This window comes from Silurus meridionalis, chromosome 8, assembly GCF_014805685.1.
Source record: "Silurus meridionalis isolate SWU-2019-XX chromosome 8, ASM1480568v1, whole genome shotgun sequence".
Classification (NCBI taxonomy): domain Eukaryota; kingdom Metazoa; phylum Chordata; class Actinopteri; order Siluriformes; family Siluridae; genus Silurus; species Silurus meridionalis.
The window spans coordinates 16,865,371-16,884,875 of NC_060891.1; the positions used below are offsets into that span (position 1 = coordinate 16,865,371).

At 38.6% G+C, this 19,505-nt stretch overlaps 1 protein-coding gene across 1 annotated transcript in view; it reads left to right on the forward strand.

Moving 5' to 3' along the window:
- Window positions 1-19,505, forward strand: part of syne1b (spectrin repeat containing, nuclear envelope 1b) — an 82,236-nt gene that overhangs the window by 25,208 nt on the left and 37,523 nt on the right. The window contains 41 exon segments of the mRNA XM_046855724.1: window positions 2,611-2,751; window positions 2,839-2,999; window positions 3,253-3,403; window positions 3,490-3,717; window positions 4,293-4,391; window positions 4,526-4,713; window positions 4,851-4,974; window positions 5,051-5,217; window positions 5,317-5,470; window positions 5,564-6,189; window positions 6,328-6,507; window positions 6,594-6,744; window positions 6,895-7,053; window positions 7,162-7,344; window positions 7,431-7,532; window positions 7,619-7,822; window positions 7,957-8,164; window positions 8,294-8,406; window positions 8,558-8,763; window positions 8,905-9,054; window positions 9,170-9,461; window positions 9,556-9,728; window positions 9,890-10,199; window positions 10,293-10,457; window positions 10,555-10,911; window positions 11,025-11,161; window positions 11,308-11,485; window positions 11,696-11,878; window positions 11,991-12,134; window positions 12,775-12,930; window positions 13,374-13,538; window positions 13,640-13,812; window positions 15,086-15,239; window positions 15,428-15,571; window positions 15,664-15,828; window positions 16,043-16,360; window positions 16,465-16,620; window positions 16,775-16,945; window positions 17,026-17,352; window positions 18,740-18,892; window positions 19,001-19,168. Of these exon segments, the coding sequence (XP_046711680.1) occupies window positions 2,611-2,751; window positions 2,839-2,999; window positions 3,253-3,403; window positions 3,490-3,717; window positions 4,293-4,391; window positions 4,526-4,713; window positions 4,851-4,974; window positions 5,051-5,217; window positions 5,317-5,470; window positions 5,564-6,189; window positions 6,328-6,507; window positions 6,594-6,744; window positions 6,895-7,053; window positions 7,162-7,344; window positions 7,431-7,532; window positions 7,619-7,822; window positions 7,957-8,164; window positions 8,294-8,406; window positions 8,558-8,763; window positions 8,905-9,054; window positions 9,170-9,461; window positions 9,556-9,728; window positions 9,890-10,199; window positions 10,293-10,457; window positions 10,555-10,911; window positions 11,025-11,161; window positions 11,308-11,485; window positions 11,696-11,878; window positions 11,991-12,134; window positions 12,775-12,930; window positions 13,374-13,538; window positions 13,640-13,812; window positions 15,086-15,239; window positions 15,428-15,571; window positions 15,664-15,828; window positions 16,043-16,360; window positions 16,465-16,620; window positions 16,775-16,945; window positions 17,026-17,352; window positions 18,740-18,892; window positions 19,001-19,168 (7,884 nt within the window).

The window sequence follows — 19,505 nt, forward strand, 5'->3', positions numbered from 1 at the left end:
TCAACACCCTATATCAGGTGTGCATAATTATTAGGCAACTTCCTTTCCTTTGGCAAAATGGGTCAAAAGAAGGACTTGACAGGCTCAGAAAAGTCAAAAATAGTGAGATATATTGCAGAGGGATGCAGCAGTCTTAAAATAGCCAAGCTTCTGAAGCGTGATCATCGAACAATCAAGCGTTTCATTCAAAATAGTCGACAGGGTCGCAAGAAGCGTGTGGAAAACCAAGGCGCAAAATAACTGCCCGTGAACTGAGAAAAGTCAAGCGTGCAGCTGCCAAGATGCCACTTGCCACCAGTTTGGCCATATTTCAGAGCTGCAACATCACTGAGTGCCCAAAAGCACAAGGTGTGCAATACTCAGAGACATGGCCAAGGTAAGAAAGGCAGAAAGTCGACCACCACTGAACAAGACACACAAGCTGAAACGTCAAGACTGGGCCAAGAAATATCTCAAGACTGATTTTCTAAGGTTTTATGGACTGATGAAATGAGAGTGAGTCTTGATGGGCCAGATGGATGGGCCCGTGGCTGGATTGGTAAAGGGCAGAGAGCTCCAGTCCGACTCAGACGCCAGCAAGGTGGAGGTGGAGTACTGGTTTGGGCTGGTATCATCAAAGATGAGCTTGTGGGGCCTTTTCGGGTTGAGGATGGAGTCAAGCTGAACTCCCAGTCCTACTGCCAGTTTCTGGAAGACACCTTCTTCAAGCAGTGGTACAGGAAGAAGTCTGCATCCTTCAAGAAAAACATGATTTTCATGCAGGACAATGCTCCATCACACACGCCCAAGTACTCCACAGCGTGGCTGGCAAGAAAGGGTATAAAAGAAGAAAATCTAATGATATGGCCTCCTTGTTCACCTGATCTGAACCCCATTGAGAACCTGTGGTCCATCATCAAATGTGCGATTTACAAGGAGGAAAACAGTACACCTCTCTGAACAGTGTCTGGGAGGCTGTGGTTGCTGCTGCACGCAATGTTGATGGTGAACAGATCAAAACACTGACAGAATCCATGGATGGCAGGCTTTTGAGTGTCCTTGCAAAGAAAGGTGGCTATATTGGTCACTGATTTGTTTTGTTTGGTTTTGAATGTCAGAAATGTATATTTGTGAATGTTGAGATGTTATATTGGTTTCACTGGTAAAATAAATAATTGAAATGGGTATGAATTTGTTTTTGTTAAGTTGCCTAATAATTATGCACAGTAATAGTCACCTGCACACACAGATATCCCCTAAAATAGCTAAAACTAAAACTACTTCCAAAAATATTCAGCTTTGATATTAATGAGTTTTTGTGTTCATTGAGAACATGGTTGTTGTTCAAATTAATCCTCAAATAAAATTAATCCTCAAAAATACAACTTGCCTAATAATTCTGCACTCCTGTATATATATATATATATATATATATATATATATATATATATATATATATATATATATATAACCGAGGTCAAGTTAACTGAGGTCGAGATAAGCGGGACCCGCTTATCTTGACCTCGGTTATCTTCACAACCCTATTAAGTCGACGTTTTTGAAGTGGAACCGCCAAATTCTCGCTTTGTCTTAGCATTTTTTATCGGTTATGTCGACTTTTTTTATGTCGCCGAACCCTAATATCTCGAGCACAAGGGGGGAAAAATTTGCCATTTAACGTTGGTTATCTCGGTGCAGCCGCAGAAGAACTCGCAGAAGTGGCGGAAACATCAAGCCTTACAGCTGCTACAGGTGTTGTATTGTATACTGGTGAATCTCTGCTGTTAGTTAGTGCACATATGCCTTTTGTTGTTAAATGTTATGCGATGAACGGGAGGCGAAAGCCGCGCTTGGCGGCGCGGAACGTGTGATTACCATCCAAAATCATAGAATGAACACCGGCAGGATCTGGGGGGGGAATCCGGGATGCGCTTTGGGAAGAAAAGAGCAGCCGTTGAGAGAGTGCCGGTGGGAAGGCACGTACCGGGAAACGCATGAGCGATAACAACGACCGCCGTGAACCAACATATACCAACAATAACGGACAGTGAGAGTGTGGAAGTTTAAATAGGAGCTGGTGATGATGCTAAACGAGCACCATATGTGCGCGATTGAAGCCGGAGCTTGGAGAAAGCGGCGAGAAAGCACCTGACACGCTGAAGGGGCAGAAGGGGGCGTGGCAGGTGGATTCCTGACAGATAAACATGTACTGTATGTATTTTTATAGCATGCCTTCATCAAACAAATCGCGGCAACGCTGTTGTGTAAAAAAGCCCTTCAAAAACACGTGCATGCACATTCTCATTTATTAACGCACATCATGTACATAAAGAAATTTCAAGCACGTTAATATATTGCCGCCATTTTGATTTTCGTTTATCTTGATCATCGGTTACCTCGATGCTTTTGGCGACCCCTAGGACATTGACATAACCGGGTTCCACTGTGTATATATATATATATATATATATATATATATATATATATATATATATATACAGCTGTGTATATATGTATGTATGTATGTATGTGTATATATATATATATATATATATATATATATATATATATATATATATATATATATATATATATATATACAGCTTTTACAGTTTCTCACTTTGTCTACAGGAAACACTAGCTTCCTGGCTGGACTTTGACAGCCAGCAAGCAACAGTAGGGGAGTTTGTGAGCAGAGCACATTCAGTCACCGAGAGAGATATGATTTTCAGTAGCCCAGAAAGCTTAACAACAGAGCTGAAACAAGCTAAGGTGAATATACGTTTGGTTTAATCTATATTTGTTTATTTTTTAGATATTTATTGTTTCATCATTAATATGTCATATTGCCTATTCTAGGAGCTTCTGAAACAGAGTGAGACGGAGGCAAATTTGATGAACAGACTAATGATGAGGGCTGCAGAGATCCAGCTTGGTCCTAAGAATGATTCTCTGCTCCATACACAAGCTCACTCCCTTAATGGCCATTTGGACAAAACTTTGGCTGACCTCAAGAAAGAGTAATAATTATTAGATGTGTAGTACTTTAATGTGACATTTACATTAGTAAATATAGTATAACACAAACAGGGTATATAGCACAAAAAGTATATTATTATTATTATTGTTATTGTTATTATTACTATATTATTATTAGTAGAAAATAATGGGCTTTGTAGAACAAACTCATAAATTGATTCTGGCTTTTGGCAACAGTGTTTATTAATGTTTAGGGTCATGTTTCCTGTGCTGTTTTATGTTTGTATGTTTTAGTGTGCAGACTCTTGAGGATATAAAAATTCAATGGGACTCATTTGGAAGTGAGTTTGATGCATTCTCCGCATGGATCTCTGAGAAGGAAAAGGAGCTTGACTTATTAAAATGCTGTAATGAACCACTGGAGCAGCAGATCAGCACTGCTAAGGTACATTTAAGGTTCCAGCATGTAATAGTTCTTACATTTACATAACCGGATCATAATGTTTTGATATTCTTACCATTGGTTGCCAGGCCGTGACAGCAGAAATAGAAGAGCGAGTACAAATTCTTTCCCAACTGGAAGACAGAGCTCAGACTCTATCCCAGTTTTTATCATCGGGAGAATCTGCACGAATTAAAGCTCGTCTGACGCAGATTGGCAGATACTGGGAAGAACTTAAGGAGAGCATGGAGCATCTCAATGGACAGTTGAAAGAGAGCTCCGGTCACCAGCAAAAGTTTGATACCAACCTTCAACAAGTAAATTTATTTCAAATGTTTATTTAAGTACATATCATGAGGAACTATGGATGCTTTATGCAAGTGTATGTTTATTATAAGTGAAGCCATAATCAACATAGAGCACGAAGACAAAATATTCTTGTAAATGTTTTAAAGTAATTATGGTGTTTTAAATTACGTAAAGTATCAGGACACCAAAGTGAATTTTTCCTATGTTTCCATAAGGACGGTTTAAATTGTCGGATGTGTGCATCATTGCTGATTTTGGTGCTTGATTTAAAACTTGGCGCATTAGTAAAACAAATATTTAGTGTTTAAAAATTATTTTTCTGTTTGTATTTTTATACCTGAGAAAAGAAAGGACGTAGTCAATGAATGTGTGTCACGTTGAAGGTTTTAATTTCGCCTCTTATATGTTTATTTATTTATTTATTTATTTATTTATATTTGTAATAAAATGAATTTGCGTTAACTTATTATTAACTCGTTATTAAAGCATTAATTTGGACAGCCCTAGAATTTACGTTTGTGCATTTTTAACACGTTAATTTTAACAGTTAATTGCTTTGTCTTTGACTCCAATTCCTTTCTAGGTGCAATTAGAGATTGATGCCATTCAGAAGAAACTGGACAAACCTCTCACATCCTGTGCATCCTCATCTGACACTTATAAAGCTCTACAGGACCACATGGTATTGTACAAAATCACTGTGAACTGCAGTTCCAATTATTACTTTGTCAACACGTGTCATGCTCACTGGAAATGGTGTGTAAACAATGTGTATACTTTTACTTTGTTTGTAAATGTCTATTATTTTCTTTGTAGGATGTGTTCCAGTCTCTGGAGAAGGTGAAGGCCACCTTGCTATCTCTGTGCAACGGGGCTCGCAGGCTAAGTGAGCGAGAGAAAGCAGAAAAGGCAATAACAGCTCTACAGAACAGCTATGAACAGAGCTTAAAGCAGGCCAAAGACAAACAGAGTCATATGGAAAGCCTGTTGTCCCTATGGCAGAAGTATGTTTTAAACTTTCACTTTAAGTTCATTTACAAACTTTATCTCTGAAACTGTGATACATTTAAAAAGCATTTACAATATTACAAAAAACATTATGGGAACTCAGTTTCATGTTTATATATATTTTTTTACTCAGGTCAGAAAAAGACTGTTGTTCTTTGCAATCATTCCTTGAAAGTTGCGAGTCTGTGTCTGCTTCCGTAACCCAGTATCTCACTGTAGACAAGACAAAGCTTGAAGGAGAGCTGATGGAGCTAAACGTAAGGAAAAAACCCATTCTTAGCTCTTGTTCAGAAATATAGAACATTGGTGTTCAACAAGATTTCCATTTTTTAGCACCTTTACTCTGAGATGCAGTCTTTAGAGTCACTATATGAGGGACTACTGGCCCAAGCTCTAGCCCTCTACTCCACTGCATCAGATGAACAAGTGAAGGCACTTCAAGAGGATCAAGAGCAGTTGAAGAAAAGATGGAGCTCTCAAAATGCAGCTATACCCCATAGGTCAGGCATATAAAAAACGTACAATATGTTTAACCGATGTGGTATTTAATGCTATATAGACTTAATGTATTAGAGCATTAAGCTGTCTGGTCTTTGTAGAATCCAGATGCTTCAGGACCATATGTCACGGTTGGAAGAGCATGAGCAAGCACTGCAAAAGTTCTTCAAATGGGGAGAGTCTTTCCTCTCATCTCTCCACTCATGCTCCCAAGTGAATATTACAGATTTACAGCTGATTGCCATAGAAATAAAGGTGGGTCCCATTATCACTTTTATTAGTAAAGCATTGATACCAGTGACAGAAAAGCTTTAGCACTGAACATTTGTTTTATTTTGTCTATGATAGGAGAAGGCAGAAGTGCTACAGAGTGAGAATAGTGAAAGAGAGCATCTCCAGCAGCAGACAGATTCCTTGTGTGCTTCCTCTGAACCTATGGAGCAGCATTATCTACAAAGCCGTCTAGAAAGCAGCTTGCAGCCCTACATGCAGGCCCAGCAACTGGTAATGCAGCGAGGGGAGAGTGTTGAGAAGCTGGAAGCTTTCCTGCAGACCCATAATGTGGCGGCGGGTGTTCTTCGAGGTCTCAGACACACAGTGGAAAGTGCCGGTAGCTGGGATAAGAGCCGGGTGGATGAACTGCAACAAGATCTAGAAGGAATCATTCCTGATATCAGCCGTCTGGAATCACTAGCGATCAGTCTGGACAGCAGCCTGTGCAAAGCCCACCTCCACCTGATTGATGCCAAGGAGGCTCGCACCTTGTGCCGATCATTGGCAGACACATTAAGCACAGAGTTGGATGGAGTAAAGACCCTGCTTGGCTCCAAGCAGAGTGAGGCGGAGGCTCTGGGGGCTCTGTGGACCTCCTTCAGACAGCGCAAAGAGCAATTGCTGAAGAGTGTGGAAGACATTGAGGAGAAGGCTGACAAGCAGAGTCTTAAAGACCCCAACCTGCTCACATTACAACAAAGGTAAAAACGTTTTTTTTTTTTAACAAAGAATCTTTTAATTCTAATAATAATACATAAAAGCTACATATGCTGTTGAGTTACCAAAATAAATTGTTTTACACCTGGATGAATTGAAATTCTGCATGTATTGGTATATAGGCTGAGGTTTTTCAACCAGTTGGAGGATGAACTGCACTCACACCAGCATGAGGAGCAGTGGCTAAGGGATAAAGGGCACCAGCTGTCCCAGAGAGATGCTGAGCTTGCAGGAGAGGTGCTTAGGGAGATCAATGTCCTCGAGACCACCTGGGATGACACCAAGAAACTTATTACAGAAAGGTGAGTTGTTCTTTTAATCATGTCATGTATAATAGCTATTTTCAAAATTATTGAACGTTCCAACCTTTTTATTTCCAACTTTCTAGGCAGGAGCAGTGTACTGCCATGATTGAGCTCATGAAGGACTATCAGAGTCTGAAATCCTCTATTAATACAATAGTGGAAAATGCTGAGTCAGTAGCTGTCAATAAACTTGGTCTAAAGGACCAAGATGACACCAAGAGGTCATTGTCAAAGGTAAGTCTTAATGCATTACCTTTAAAAGAACAACTTCTACATTATGCAAAACTGATTTCCAATTAATGCAAATACTTGTGCAGTATCTGTTCAAATGTTGGAAAATTTCACAACCGCAAAACGTATTTTTTATTTATTTTTTATTATCAGCATGAAGCAATCAGAATGGAACTGACAGCTAATCAGGGGGACCTGGACCACTTCTCAAATAAAGCAAAGCAACTGGTATGTGAATTAAACAGGATTCCAGACTGTCAAACTCAAGTGATCAAGACAGAAATGGAAGCTGTTGTGGACCAGTGGTTAGATGTAAGTGTGTGGCCATATTAATAAAAGCTCCTCCATGCCTTTTGTTAAGGGTATATTTGGTTAGGTCCCTGTAACATTAAAATCTGCATATTTCCTTTCTTCTAACAGGTGTCTGAGAGAATTGAGGATAACATTGAGAAACTTAGGATGAGTTCCTCCATATGGAAGGATGTTTACCATATCAATGAGGAAATTGATAGCTGGTCTAACAGCTGTGTGGTGGAACTCACAGAGAGCCTCAGCAAGTTCAATGACAGCCAGAAGACTGAAAATCGCCTTGCAGAAGTCAAGGCACGTGTTATCATGGAGTCATACAGTACATACTTCATACTGTTACAAAGCTTTTGGTGTTAAAGCTAATGTTTGTCTCTCTGTAGGTTGAGGTGGAACAAAAAGAGAAGATGGTAGACACAATACAAACCAAAGTGTCGGAGCTGAAACAGCTTTGTAGTACCAAAGACATCCCAACATCACTGCAGGTTTGTAATACAGGTCCATGAACATAATGGTCAGCATGAGTAGGGTTTTATGCATACTGTACCTATATTCTCAAATTCTCTGGCAGGTCATGGAGGCTGACCTAAAGAAGAAGATAAATAATGTGCAGGAGCTGTGTGCACAAGCAAAGAACAATCTAAGTGATTTCTGCACTCAGAAAAAACAACTAGAGGACTTTCTGTCTCAGATGACTGAATGGTTGAAAACTGTAGAGGAATCATTGCGGGATGCAGCATCTGGATCACCTCCAGAAGAGATCTGCAGAGTAAAGGTGCAAAAAATACCTGTAATTTCTAATGTTATGTCTCATTCAATTTATAGTAATCAGATAGAAATGAAAGCACTATGTCACACTGATATCTTGCTTACTGACTTTTAGTTGGGTGTGTATTGTATTTTTTGTAGGATATACAAAAAGAGCTGCAGAACCAGCAGACAAGTATTGACTCATCACGAGAAAGCCTGAACACTCTTTGCAGGAAGTACCCTTCTGAAGAGCTGACAAGCCTTGGGACTTCTTTAACTGATCTCATCAAGAAATATGAATCTGTCAATCAGCTGTGTGTTAAAAGGTTGGGATCAATGCAGCAAGGGCTACAGCAGCTCTTTAGTGGTAAGAGTTATTATTCTCTTGTTGAAATCAGTAAACCTTTTTGCTATTAATAGGTGCATTATGGTTGGTTCATATTATGTCATCAATTTTCACACCGCACTGCTCTCTCTTTATTATACATCTCTTCAGATCTTTTGAAACAGTTTCACACTTGGCTGTCTGGACAAAAAGAAATAGTAAGAGAATGCTCGGATTACTCTGGGGACATTGGTGTTGTGGAGCGCAAATTGCAGAAGCTGAAGGTACATTCTTAATCTTAAGTCATACATTGTGTATAACGTTTACTTCAGTCTTTCACTTCAATCACTTTATTGTGTAAAAAAATGGCATTGCTTTTAAACACAGTTTTTACTCACTCTAAAATAAGTACTCTTGTGCTGTTATGTTCCTCAGGGGGCACTAGAAAGGGTTGAGGATGGAGAAAGTCGTCTAATGGAGGTGTGTCAGGAGGGGGAGAAACTCCTGCTTCACCTACCTAAAGCCAGTGCTGGACAAGTGCAGCAGAGCCTCTCGTGCATCCAACAGGACTGGGACAGTTATGTTGAACAGTGCAGGCTAAGCCAGCAGAGTCTCGAGGAAAGTGCTACTCTGCTCAGTTGGTGAGGATACAACCCTTGTTACATGGTACTGCGTATTTCTGTATGGGTCTGGAATGTGTTGGATTTCCATGTAGGTAAAGAATGGTAGACACATCTTTAAATAAATATCTGATACAGTGGTAAATTATTTTTGCTATACAGCTTTGAGAATAATCTGCAGAGGCTGTGTCGCTGGCTGGAGCGTATGGAAGTGAGATTGAGTACAGAGTTGCCTGAAGGAAAACATGGCGAGCAGGAGAAAACATCACTTGAGCGAGTTGAGGCGTTTTATGAGGAGGCACTGAAAGAAAGGTTTGATTTTTTAAAAATTCATTAATTTACGTGTATCTATTTTATGTAAAACTTCATTTTAATGGTTGGTAATATTATTGTTTATCATCTGTAATTGGTGTATTTTTCCCTGTAGAGATTCTTTTGAAAGTTTGTGCCAAGAAGCTCAGACACTGATCGAGGGAGGTCATGGCAGTGGTTCTGAGTTGCGGGTGTCCACACAGCTACAGATGCAGCAGCAGACACTGCTGAAAGCGGTAAGAGAGCGTCTGCGCAGCTGTCAGCTCAGTCTTCAGGAACAGCAGTCTTTTGATGAAACACTGCAGACCACATGGGCCTGGCTCAGTAACATACAAGAACGACTTACAGCACTCAGCAGCACCACAGGCAATAAAGAGACTTTAGAAAAGAGGTTGGGGCTTGTACAGGTAATTAATCTCATTAATTTTTACTCATCACCCATCACAAGTAGTATTGAAAAACACAACTGTAGTCTTAAAAAATGTTTTAATTGTGTTATAGGATATTTTGCTAATGAAGGGAGAAGGAGAAGTTAAGCTGAATATGACAGTCGGAAAAGGTGAGCAGGTTGTGAAGAACTGTAGTAAGGACAAACAGAAGGCTATCCGCTCTCAGCTCCAGAGTCTAAAAGATGCCTGGGCAAACATGCTAATGAGTGCCATTAACTGTCACAGGTATGGTTATGCTGGTATATATATATATATATATATATATATATATATATATATATATGAAAATATAAGTCAAAATATGTAGATGTTGATAAAAAAAGAAACACACCAACTAATAGCATTGTTCAGATATGGTTTAACTTTGTGTATTTGTATTAAAACAGTCGTCTGGAGTGGACAGTGACCCAGTGGAGCAGCTATCAGGAAGGGAAAGCTCAGCTTCAGCAGTGGATGGACACAGTAGAGCAGGAGGTTGAAGTCGCACTTCCTCAACAGCCTGGATTAAAGGAAAAGGTCTCTTTGCTGGAGCGCCTGCGTGCCATAGAGGCTGACATTGATAGCCACTCAGCATCACTCAATCGCCTGAATGAGAAAGCTACAGAACTGTTTGAGAAAACCGGAGACCAAGCCTTTGCAGAAGAGCCTAGAGCAGAACTTAATGACCAGTTCTCTGACATAACAGCAGTTATCAAGGTAATTTTGATTTTAAACATGCATCGATATTCTCACACAGCACATACTATGTTGATAAGTGAGGATGAAGCGCAATTGTTATTCTCTCTTTAGAGTAAAGTACAGCAGATGGATGAGATAGTGAAAGAGCATGGGGTATATTTGGAGGCTGTGCGGGAAATGAATGACTGGCTGACCTCTGCTAAAGAGGAGCTCCAGCGCTGGTCTGACATGTCCGGAGATGCTGCCTCTGTTCAGAAGAAACTGTCCAAAGTGCAGGTAACAGGTGCAATTCAAATGATATATAATATGCTATTGAAATAGTGTTTTAATTTTTTGCACGTGAGTAATTGCTGACTTTCCTGTTTGATGGCAGGAGTTATTAAACTCCAGGAAGCAGGGCAGAGAGAGGCTGGAGAGAGTGCAGCGGTGTGGGGCTGCAGCACGTGATCACACCTCCACTGTAGGGTGTGAGGCGCTGGAGAGGGAGGAGGCAGGACTGCTCTCTGCTTGGGAACAGTGGGAACATGGAGCCAAACATGTGCGCTCTGGTCTAGAGGCCACACTGGCTCAGATGGCCAGCTCAGATGAAGAGTTCAGTACTTTGGCTGCACAATTGGAGCAGGACCTGCAGGAATTTAGCTGTCGACTACATGAATGGCATGGCACATTGCAGCAGGTTGAGGCCATGGACACCAGTGAGGAAGCTGTACAGGCCTGGCATATTTCCAAGGTACAGGATTTTTAATAATATATGAAACAAACAACAGACTTGGTCAGTGATTGAGACACCTTATCTTGCCCAGTGTAGATTCTAATAAAAACTTTCATATTACTATGAATTAGGACACCCTGGAAGCATTACTCAATGCAGAACCAATGTCAGACAGTGTGAAGTCACAGCTGAATGACCTCTGTCGCTTCTCCAGAGATCTGGGAACACAGTCTTCAAGGGTATCTGCCCTGATCAAAGAGTATAACAGGTGAGCAGTGTAAAAAAAAGCCTTGTGAAAGTTTAGGTTAAGGAATATGTAAAACTTTAGGTCTGTCAAATCCTCCCATATTTTGAACCTGCGGAAAGTCATATACAGACCGATAAGCAGTTAAAGGTTTATTTTCTCTAATGCAGCCTTAGTCTGCATGCCTCTCGGGAATGCCAAAGAAAAGAGAAGCTGCTGGAGCAGAAGTTCCGTGCTGCTTTCCGAGAGTTTCAACAGTGGCTGGTCAATGCTAAAATTAACACAGCCAAATGTTTTGATGCACCTCAAAATCTCAGCGAAGCTTCATCCAGTCTTCAGAAGATTCAGGTACTATTTAAAAAAAAAAAAAATAAAAATAATAATAATTAAAAAAAAAAAATAAATAAATAAATAAATAAATAAATAAATATATATATATATATATATATATATATATATATATATATATATATATATATATATATATATATATATATATATAAAATAACAATTTGTAGAGAGAATTACTTGTAATTCATTTGTTGTGGTGATGTGCAGGACTTCCTAAGTGACAGAGAGCAGGGGCACAGTAAGTTGAATGCACTGGCTGCTAGTGGAGACCTGCTGATAAATGTAGCTCCTAAAGAACAAGTAAATGCAGTCCGAGTTAAAGTCAGCGGTGCCAGAGAAGACTGGAAGACGCTTATGACAAACCTGCACCAGAGAGAGACTGCTTTACAAGTAAAGTGCCTTAATGCCAGATTAATCTGTTCCAAAATTTCCCTTTTAAAAAAATGTGTTGGTTTATCACTGAGTAAATGCACTAAATTCAGTATGTTGTGCTTTGTGGAAGAACTTGCAAGCACAGATGAGGGACTTTGAGACCAGTGTGGAGCCCTTGCAAGATTGGCTGAACCAGACAGAAATGACAGTGCAGGAAAGCAGTAGTCGTTTACATGACCTCCCGGCCAAGAAACATGAGCTTCACAAACTCCAGGTACAGTATCCTAGATTGGATGTGAGGCTGCCATGACTTGCAATTGTAGTAGCTCATCCAGTCACTGGTGACCGTGATTAGCGCTCCTCCATCCTCATTTCATTTTTAGTACATTTTGGCATTTTCTCATTTGTAGCACATTGCATCTTTTATTGCAACCAACTCATGCCTTTATTGTGTTTAAAATGTGTCTCGGCCGAACTGTTTTTTTTAAGGACAATTTTATTATCTATTAATTGTAATTGGGTTGTATTTATTGTCCACTGACATTTCCTTCACAGTTTTATTCAACACACATTTGCAAAGAAATGATGAAACTGGTTTATTTTATTGTGAATATTGGAGGTGATTTATAATCGATATGCAAATACATAACTAGAAATGTTACAGATTGATACCATTTCATAGCTCACACACCAGATAAACAGTGCCTTTAATTTGCTCAGCCTCAGCTTTTAAACCTGCTTTAATTTGCTGCAAGCTCTTTGTCAGTTTGGCTCAATGTCTGTCTAAAATTAACTACATCAATCTTTTCAGCCTGCTTCTATGTGTATTTTAACACTTCAGTCTTACTAATGAAGGTAAACCGTGCTTGTCTCCTAAGCTGCATGCTTGTGCTGATGTTCCTGTGCATTCACAGTCTGTGCTTGAGGAGTTGGCCTCTCATGAGGCTCAGCTGAGCAGGCTAAGAGAGAAGGCCCAACAGCTCTGGGATAAACACACGACTGGAAAGGGCTTTGTGCATCGTGTTTCGCAGCTCTCTGCTCAATACCTAGCTTTAAGCAACCAGACTAAGGTAATGTCTGTCTGCCTACTGCCAGCTTGACCTCAGGCAAGATAGACTGTTATATTTTGTCCCAAAGGACATTTGATTGAATAGAAATGAAATAGGTAATGGCATGTGCAAATACTAATGTATATATGTATGTACATAAAATATAGCTGTAGCAGCTATTCTGTTATATTTTCCCTAAAACAACACTACAACCTTTTTCTCACAGGGATGTGCATTGTGCATGAATAGGGTAAAGCAATCCAGGATCACTAATAACTAATTGCCAAAGACAACTCACAGTGGTTATAGTGACTATACTGTCTATACTGACCAATGTGTTAACATATGAAATTTATAATCCTCTTATTACAATTAACATTTAAAAATAATAATTTAACAGATATAAATGTTCGGAAATTTGTGTGATGTGTGAATGAGATATTTACTGTAATATGCTCTACTAGGAAAAAGCTTCCAGAATTGAGAGGATTGTGTCAGAGCACCAGCTTTTCTCTCAAGGTCTGAAGGAACTGCAGAACTGGGTGGCAGACACCAGTCATATGCTGCAGACTTATTGCACTCCAACAGCAGATAAGAATGTTTTGGACAGTAGGATGATCAAGCTTGAGGTACACTAATCAAATTTAAGCATATGATTGCCATTACCCTGTATTAACTTAGCTTAGTTGGAAACTACATTTATTTATGAAATATTTTGGTGTTATTTTAGGCCCTGCTTACAGCTCGCCAGGAAAATGAGATCCAACTGAAAATGTTGGTCACTAGGGGTGAGTCTGTGCGTAGGAACACATCAGCTGAGGGGGTTCCTCTGGTCTGTAAACAGATTGAGGACCTGAAGCATTCATGGGACAGCCTGCTTTCTGCAGCTATTCAGTGCAAGAGGTATGTCACTTTGGGGGATAACATTATGTTTTAGGGGTGTAACGATACACAAAATTCACATTTCAGTACATACCTTGGTTTTTAAATCACGGTTCGGTACAATTTTGGTACAATAAAATTGCTTGTCATTGCTTGTCAACACTTTTTGTTATATTTTATTATCAACATTTTTGAATATCAATAGTTTAAATTTTAAACAATTTTAAATAAAATGCCTGTTTGGTTAATAAAGTAGTATTTTATAATATTTTATAAAAAATTAAATACAATAAATCAAATAAATTCAATTACAAAAAATACAATTTTTATTATATAGATTAAATTAAGAACTCAATTCAATTGGCACAAATAACTTTCTTTCGGCTTCTCCCATTAGGGGTCGCCACAGTGGATCATCCGCATTGTTTGATTTGGCACATGTTTTTACGCTGGATGCCCTTCCTAACGCACCCCTCCCCATTTATCCAGGCTTGGGAACGGCACTAAGGCTTGTGCAACCCTAATGGCTGGGGTTGGTTCCCTGACCGGGGATCGAACCCGGGCTGCAGTGTTGAGAGCGCCGAATCTTAACCACTAGACCACCAGGGAACCTAATTCAATTGGCACAAATAATATTGATTAAATGAAATACAATTAATGGAAAATTAAATTTAATTGTTTACATTTGTTAGAGCATTTTTGGTTAATACGGATGTGTGTTTTACATTTAATATTTAATTTTCTAAAGATATGTTCTACTTAACTGTTCTACTTATTTCAGCATACTTTAACAAATATCCTCTTTCCTTCCATACTTCATTCATTCACTCCTCGATATTTAAAATTGTAAAGATTTTTTTTATTTTAAAATACATTTGTGAAGCTTGACATAAAACTCTAAACAATCCATAGCGCTAGCATTAGCTGCTACTAGCCACTTATTTGTTATAGGCTAATGCTAGAGCTATGGATTCTTTAGCATTTTTGTGCATGCGCAAAACAAATCTTATTTACGGTAAAGAGTGAGTAGCCACAGTGACACTGCTTTAACTCTAGTTTCTCTTTTATATATATCCCTGCCATTGTTGTGTATGATTTCATGTTTAAAAATTATTTATAGAATTCGCTCAAAGTGCGAGTAACTGTGTAACTATGTTCCGCACGAATTTGTGTATCGTTACACCCCTATAATATATACAATCTTCACTATACAACTGAAACATGTTTTAACACTTAATTTTCAGAGGATGTTATTAAATGTATTATTGGATGCAACTTGTTTGTGACCTCTCAGTCAGCTGGAGGGAGCTCTCTCACAGTGGACCAGTTATCAAGAAGATGTATGTCAGCTTGTGAGTTGGATGGAAAGTGTGGAAGAAGGTCTGTACTCCACAGATAAGCAGTGCTCTGAGATGAGAGATAAAGCTGCCAATCTGGGCAAGACCAAGGTATTGTTATTATGTCATTGTACTTACATTGCTCCAGCATCAATTACAAATCAAAGTATATACATCAAATTTCTCCAGCTATCACCTACTTGTCAAGAGATAATTAGGACTCACTGCTGATAGTAGTTTGCTTTATTATATCATTCTTTCAATTCTGCTTTAGATATAAAATTCTGACTTTTTTGTAGTTGCTATATGAGGATGTTCTGAGCCACAGCTCTGTCCTGGACACCATCTATGTAAAGGGGTCCAACATGGCTGAGCACTATGTTACCCAGTTGGAGATTCAAGATTTGCAAGAGCAGTACAAGAATATTAAAGAAAGGGCCCAGGTACATACATAAGCACACATCTCAATCACAAAACAAGATACATCAGTGCCTGTTAAAATTAACAAGAAACATCTGGTATTCCTTTTATTCAGGCAGCAGTAGGAAAGGCAGAGGAGTTGCTGACAGGTCATCAGGAATATCAGAACAATCTGAATGAGTTTAAGGACTGGTTGGAGCAGCAGCAGGAGAAACTAAGTTGCTGCACCCAGCTAGAGGGAGATATTGATACTTTGGAGGAAACTCTACACAAACTACAAGTGAGAACACAAATACATGCCATTTTTCTAGGCTCAAATAATGGAACTTTTTTTATTACAATTTTTAATAATAACGTAGTTAATCAATAATAGTTTATACTCTTTCTATTATAAACAATATTAAACGTTTTTATCAGACTTCAGACAGAAACTTGGACTAATGTCTTATGTGATAGAATCCCTCACAGAATCGAATATATTTGATCCTCTATAGGAACTGCAAGTGAATTGCACCCAGGGACAGGCTCTGCTAAACACGGTACTGGTGAGTCGAGAGCAGGTTATCCCATGGGGAATACCCCAGTTAGAGGACCGCACCCTGGAGACAGTGCAGCAGGAGTGGGGCTCTTACCAGGCCCAATTGTCTGAAACAAGAGCTCAGCTAAACAGTGCTATAGCCAAGCTACGTCAGATGGAGCAAAAGTTCCAGCGCCTTGATACCTGGTTAAAGGGAATGGAGAATAAAGGTCAGCTGCGATGTTGCAGGCGTTCTGATAAAGCTACCAAGGAAGCCCAGCTAGAGCTGCTGAAGGTTTGTGAAGCCACTTTGTCTTTTAATGATGCCGATGTTTTTGGGCCTTAGGTTAAATCTTAATTTTGTCTAAATATTGACAGCATGTTTATTGTGTCACACAGGGATGGCATGAGGAAGTCCTGGCCTACCAGGAGGAAATTGAGGGTTTAAGTACCCTGGCCCAGCAAGTCTTAGAAGAAACACATATTAGCAGTCGTGTCAGTACTAGGGCTACACAACTTACCTCACGCTACCATGCCCTGCTTCTGCACCTACTGGTAAGATATAAATATATATATATATATATATATATATATATATATATATATATATATATATATATATATATATATATATATATATATGCACACGTGTACATACTCATACAGTACACATAGTTTTCTTCATATAGCTCTTGCTTTTGTCATATAGGAGACAATTAAACAACTGAAGGAGGAAGTGTCTGGTATTGAAGAAGCCCATAGCATCTTCGGTACTTTTTCTGACTGGCTGAACACAGCACATAAGAACTTTAGCAGTGTGGCCATTAACATTAATGTTATTGATTGTGTTACCATGGAAAGGAAAATGAAAAAATTAGAGGTATGGCAAATAACATTTTTACTTCTATAGTAGCATGTTTAAAAGAGAGATTATGATAACGCTATATTCTGATTATTTAGGTTTTGCAGTGTGACATGGAGCTGGGGCATTCTTTCCTGAAGACTATGCGGGAGAAGACAGAGCGAGCTATGGCATTCCTGGAGGAGTCAGAAGCAGAAAAACTAAAAGAAGAGATAAATGGCCGTCTCTCCCAGCTAGACGGGCTAATGGGAGCTCTGCGGGGTGAGCTCAGTGCTCAGGAGAAGTGTATTCAGCTGTCTAAAGACTTTTTAGACAAGTATAAGGCACAGACCCAGTGGCTTAATGAGATGAAACCCCTTCTGGTCTCCTCTGTGGAACTTAAAGCTGAACTATACCAAAAAAAGGCCCAGTTAGCTAAGTACAAAGTAAGTTTCATCATGTTTTATGTACCATATGTACAATCACTAAAGATGCTGTGAGAAATGTAAACAAAAGCAGAATGCAATGATTTAAGAATTTCATAAATCCATTTTTTATTTACAATAGAACATTAAAAACAAATCTAATGTTTAAACTGAGGAAGTGTACTATTTTAGGGAAAACAATAAGTTAATTTTAAATTTAGTGGCCGTAGCACATCTAAGAAAAGATGGGACATGGGCAACAAAAAGTTGGAAAACTAAATGTCACTAAAAAGAAACAACTAGAGGAACATATTTCAACTAATTAGGTAAATTGATAATAAGTCAGTAACATCATTGGATATAAAAAAAAAAGAAAAATCTAGAGAGGTCTCTCAGAATGAAAAATCTACTGTTTTGGAATAATTTCAGAATAATCAAATCACCTATGGTACATAATATTAAAAGATTCATACAATATGGAAAAAATGTCATGTGCCACAAATATGGGACAAAGCAGAAATGTTATGCCCTCAGGTGGCACTGCATTAAAACATCTATGAATATTCCTGTAATGGAAATCACTGCATGGGCTCAGTAACATTTGCAGAAATCATTGTCTGTAAACAGTGTTCGCTGTGCCATCCACAGATGCAGATTAAAGTTCTGTCATGCTGTCATTCTGTCATGCAGAAGAAGCCATATGTAAACATGATCCAGAAACTCTTGTCTATGGATTAAAGCTTTTTAAAATTAACTGAGGCGGTGTTTGAAAACTGTTCTGTTGTCAGACAAATCCAAATATGAAATTCTTTTTCGAAACCATGGACACTGTTTTCCAGACTAAAGAGAAGAGAGACCATCCAGCTTTTTTATCAGTGCTTAGTTTAAAAGCCTGTATGTCTGATGGTTTGGGGTGCATTAGTGCCTATGTAATGGACAGCTTTCACATCTGGAAGAGCACCATCAGTACTGAAATTTAAAAAAACTGTTTTAGAGCAACATATACTTTCATCAAGATGTCTTCTTCAGGGAAGGCCTAAATAGCTTCATCAGCATAGCTTCGTAATAGAAGAGAATGAGTGCTGAAATGGCCTGTCTGCAGTCTAGAACTTCACCAATTTAAAACATTTGACACATCACAAAAAGGAAAATATGGCAAAAAACACCCAGGACCTTTAAGCGAGTTGGATCCTGTCCCAACTTTTTTGGAAGTGTTATAGTCATCAAATTAAAAAATTGAATAATTTTTTTCCTTAAAATGTAACATTTCAATTATATGTTTTACATTTTTTATGAATAAAATATAAGTTTATCATATTTGCAAATCTCAGATTTGGAAACTGGGATTGGAAAACAGACACAGACTTGTAGATCAGTACTTGTATTTATGTTTTTTATTTCCTATTAGACAATCCAACAAACTATGCAATCTCATGAGTCATCTGTGAAGTCTGTCATTGAGAAAGGAGAAGCTCTGCTTGAAATAGTACATGATCCGTCTATCCGTGAGAATATGATCAAGCTACAAAACGATTATCAAGATCTATGCAGCAAAGTTAAGGTACTTCCATTAGATGGCATAAATATCTAGCATTAAATGTTATAATACAGATAAAATAAAAAAGTGTGGTAAATGCTAAAATGTGCAATGGATGTTCTGTTGTTTTAGGCTCATGTACAGAAATTGACAGAGGGGGTGAAAGAGCATGAAGACTATAACAGTGAACTACAAGAAGTGGAGAAATGGTTGCTACAGATGTCTAGTAGACTGGTTAACTCTGATTCTATGCAAAGTGGCAATCTAGAGATGGCCACACAACAACTGGCACGACACAAGGTACACTTTTTAAATATATTGAGAATGACTATGTACTGGCAAATGTATGATGTGCACAGATACTGGCTATGGCTCTCAGTATATATAAACTCATTCAGATTGTTCTGATATATATATATATATATATATATGTAAATATTAGTGTATCCTAAACTAGTGAAAATGATATATATATCCAAACTGGCTAATAAAAAAAATGACATTATAATAGAAAATCAAGGTGAGATAAATGACTGCATACTATAATGTTGTTATGGGTTTTACCCCACTGCCAGTTCTAGCTAACTTAAATAAAATTACAGTGGAACCCGGTTATGTTGATGTCCTAGGGGGTCGA